The sequence below is a fragment of the Poromitra crassiceps genome (genome assembly GCF_964638095.1).
Source record: "Poromitra crassiceps genome assembly, contig: HAP1_SCAFFOLD_503, whole genome shotgun sequence".
NCBI lineage: Eukaryota > Metazoa > Chordata > Actinopteri > Beryciformes > Melamphaidae > Poromitra > Poromitra crassiceps.
The window spans coordinates 17,999-19,776 of record NW_028151905.1 but is presented as its reverse complement, the minus strand read 5'-3'; the positions used below and the strand labels follow the sequence as shown (position 1 = coordinate 19,776).

General features: G+C 54.1%; 1 protein-coding gene across 1 annotated transcript; it reads left to right on the top strand.

The window, feature by feature from the left end:
• Positions 1–419: 419 nt before the first annotated feature.
• On the top strand, positions 420–1,436 carry LOC310771293 (uncharacterized protein; the record flags this gene model as incomplete). Its single annotated transcript, XM_083663939.1, has 1 exon — positions 420–1,436. The coding sequence occupies one exon, from the start codon at positions 420–422 to the stop codon at positions 1,434–1,436; it is 1,017 nt and encodes a 338-aa protein (XP_083520065.1).
• Between the last annotated feature and the right edge of the window lie 342 nt (positions 1,437–1,778).

Sequence of the window (1,778 nt, the reverse complement as noted above, 5' to 3'; positions counted from 1 at the left end):
ACAAGAATTATCAGAGTATGCTTGAGTTTGTGCACACACACACACCCTCCCTCATGAGTGCAATGTTCCTGTCCAGCCTGTATGGGGGGGAAGAATAAACAGATGACAAACGTGACCTCCTGTGTCTTTGTGTGTTTTATTGAGTTCAGCACTTTACACAACATTGAAATGAAAAACAGACGACAGTACAACATCTACACGAAATGCAAACAGCGACACATCTTAAGCTGTTGCAGCGGTGCCACCCCGTCGACGTCCGTACGCTGTCGTCCACTGACGAATTGCAGTGGTCCAGCCTACAACAAAGGCCGGGAATGGATATAAAAGGGAGCTGCGTTTTCCCAGTGTCTTTATGTATTCTATCGGTGCCTGCCCTGGGGTTGTGTCGAGCTTGAGGCATAGCTCTTGAGGTCTACGCCATGGATTACAAGGAGGTGAATGTTCCTGACGTGTACAAGGAGATCGCCCTGGTGGGCGAGGGCACTTACGGCAAGGTGTTCAAGGTGGTGGAGAAGGGTCGCTTGCAAAGGGTGCGTGCCCTGAAGGTGTGCACTTATATCGACGTCACCTCCAGTGCCTTCGACACGGCCGCCCCCCCCTTCAACCTGAACTTCGCCAGAGAGTTGTGCTGCCTTTCAAAGGTGTGCCCCCACCCCAACATCATGGCTTTTCACGAAGCGTTCATGGTCGCCGGCGTCCCGGACCTCGGCGGCAAGCGGTCTGCTTTCACTATGGACTACGTGCCGGTGACTATCCGTGATATGATAGTACAACGCACAGACAACAGGGTGCCGAAGAGCTTCGTAGCCAAGTTCTCCCGCGACGTGGCCTGCGGTCTGGCTCACGTGCACAAGTTGGGTATTATCCACAGGGACTTGACGCCAAGCAATTTGCTCGTCGAAACCGACCTGACGGTCAAGATATCAGATTTCGGCATTTCCAGGCTGGCCGACCACAACATGACCGGCGGGCTTGTCACACTAAACTACAGAGCCCCCGAGCTCCGGAGATACTGCCTGACCTACACGGTGGCCATAGACAACTGGAGCCTGGGCACGATGATAGCCGATGCTGTCGAGGGCCGGGAGATCTTCAGGCCAAGAAACACAAACAACTCAAACAACGAAGACGCAGAGCTAGCGATGTTCGAAATAGTGCGCAAGGTGGTAGACCTGCCGGGCCACAAGGACTCGGTCTTAGCCCCACACAAGGTGATACCCACCGTAATGAAGGACCCGGTCATCAAGGACGTCGTCTTTGCCCTGCTGCAGCCCGACCCCACGCAGAGGATGACAAGCCAACAGCTGCTCGACCACAGAGGATGGGGCCAACTGGCTAAGATGACGGTTGCCGAGTCGGACTGGGTCCGACTCCTGCACCAGGACCGACTCCTGCACAGGAGTCGGGACAAGTTCAGCCTCCTGGCATGCTCCTAGAGTTTTTGATGTACCCTCCTGTGTATATAATTTCTGCTTTCCCAATCCTTATAACCTTTATAATAAAGATTGCCTCTCTGTGGGAATTGCGTTTACCTCTGTCTATCTGTCTGTGCCCCCCAACCCCATTAGAACAAACACAAACACGCACACGGACACACAGGTGGTTGTTTTCAGGTTCATTGTTTATTACTACCGGTCATAGAGTACAGTCACACAGGACAGAGCCGAGTATGAGCGGCGTAGAGCCGCAAGCCTCCCCCGGTATCGTCAGGTGTACGCTTCCTATGCCGGTGAGCTACCCCACCACAGAGCGCCGACCGAGGCTGGGTCCAGGACGGT